The sequence below is a fragment of the Belonocnema kinseyi genome, chromosome 7 (assembly GCF_010883055.1).
Source record: "Belonocnema kinseyi isolate 2016_QV_RU_SX_M_011 chromosome 7, B_treatae_v1, whole genome shotgun sequence".
In the NCBI taxonomy this organism is placed as follows: domain Eukaryota; kingdom Metazoa; phylum Arthropoda; class Insecta; order Hymenoptera; family Cynipidae; genus Belonocnema; species Belonocnema kinseyi.
In genome coordinates, this window is record NC_046663.1 from 38636455 (window position 1) to 38637989 (window position 1535).

Genomic DNA, 1535 nt, shown 5'->3' on the forward strand with positions numbered 1-1535 from the left:
AGTTAGAAAAACTGCAGTATTTTCTACCTCATCTTGTGGTACACTATTTGCCGTATTAATTTGTAATGTCCTATTAAAATCTCAGCTTTTGCAGTTGAGAAGATGGTCATAGTTTCGAAGAAGCTAATCAACTTCTAAAATGAGAGTTTTAATCTAATATTAATCATTTTTATTGTGTTTCCTTGAAGGGAGATTTTTTTACAGTAATTTCAATGAGCGATGGTCTCGTTGTATTCACAACTCCTAATTTATATAAAGCATTTGGATATTCCCAAGACGACAGAAAATGTTTCATCGATTTCATCTGTGCTCAAGATAGAGAAACATTCTTTGATGGTTTAACCAATATCTATCCAGCAGCTCAGAAAGAACTTTTTCAAGGTATATTACAAATTATAGAAATAAGAAAAATTATTGTATATAATTTAAACACTTTAAACCCAGAATGTTCTATTCATAACTTTTGTGTGCAATAATATTTAAACAAGTAAAGTGAAAAAGTTGGCCTTTTCAATAATATAATCAACTATTGGGAGCGTGCATTAATTTTGAGGGATTTCTTAGAGATGGCGTTACTTGTACTCAATGGGATCGAGGCATATGGTTACGATATGCATGTAGAAGCCCTATAATGTCGCCTTAGTTTACATTAGATGTACCTGTTTCTTACCGAAGTGGTAACAACATAGTTTTTGTAGCATTAAAGATGGGTTGCGTACCAACAAAGCAACATTTGCGGGAAGTTTTTTTTATTTTTTTCAATTCGAAGAAAAGTGCTGTTGAAAGTCATCAGTTGTGAAGACCCGCGTCAAACGCAAGATGAGCTTGCAGAATCATTGAAAGTTGATCGTCCAACCATTTCAAGATGCTTACATGTACTGGAAATGGTATAAAACTCTAAATGCAGGGAAATTGGGTGCCGTACAAGCTGAAGCCAAGAGAACTGGAAAGGAGATTTTTCACTTTTGAGAAGCTACTCCAAGACAAACTCGGAAAAGGTTTCTGCATTGTATTGTAACTGATGGTGAGAAGTGGATTCATTATGATAACCCTAAGCAAAGGAAATCGTGGGTTAAGCTCCAACATAATGAAACCATCACGAGCGACCTTTATCGAAAAAAACTAATGCGATTGTATTCGTCAGACATCGTGCCATCTGATTACCACATATTTCTGTCCATGACTAATGACCTTTTTAAACAATGATTCACTTCTGATGAAGATGCTAAAAAGTGGGTCGATTCGTGAATAGTTTCAAAAGATGAGTCGTTTTTTCGACGTGGTGTCAGAAAGATTGGAGAAAGTAGAGGTTCGTGATGGACAATACTTTGAATGATCAACTGGTAACCACTCTTTAAAAATAAACCCGCAATTTCACAAAAACATCCCACAAAATTAATGCACACTCTCAATAAATTATTTCCTGATTGTAAATTCTGGGTTTTGACCACTGTGTGTTCTAATTGTTTAAATTAGAAAATGTTAACAATTGTAAAAAACGACTTTTTCATTAGGTAGGAAAAAGTCAAAAAAAG

The 1535-nt window shown here is 34.3% G+C and overlaps 1 protein-coding gene across 1 annotated transcript in view; it reads left to right on the forward strand.

The window, feature by feature from the left end:
• The window catches only part of LOC117176421 (period circadian protein-like), a 47797-nt gene that overhangs the window by 18670 nt on the left and 27592 nt on the right, over positions 1-1535 (forward strand). The window contains exon 4 of the mRNA XM_033366660.1: positions 189-381. Within this exon, the coding sequence (XP_033222551.1) occupies positions 189-381 (193 nt within the window). The remainder of the gene's footprint in view (positions 1-188; positions 382-1535) is intronic.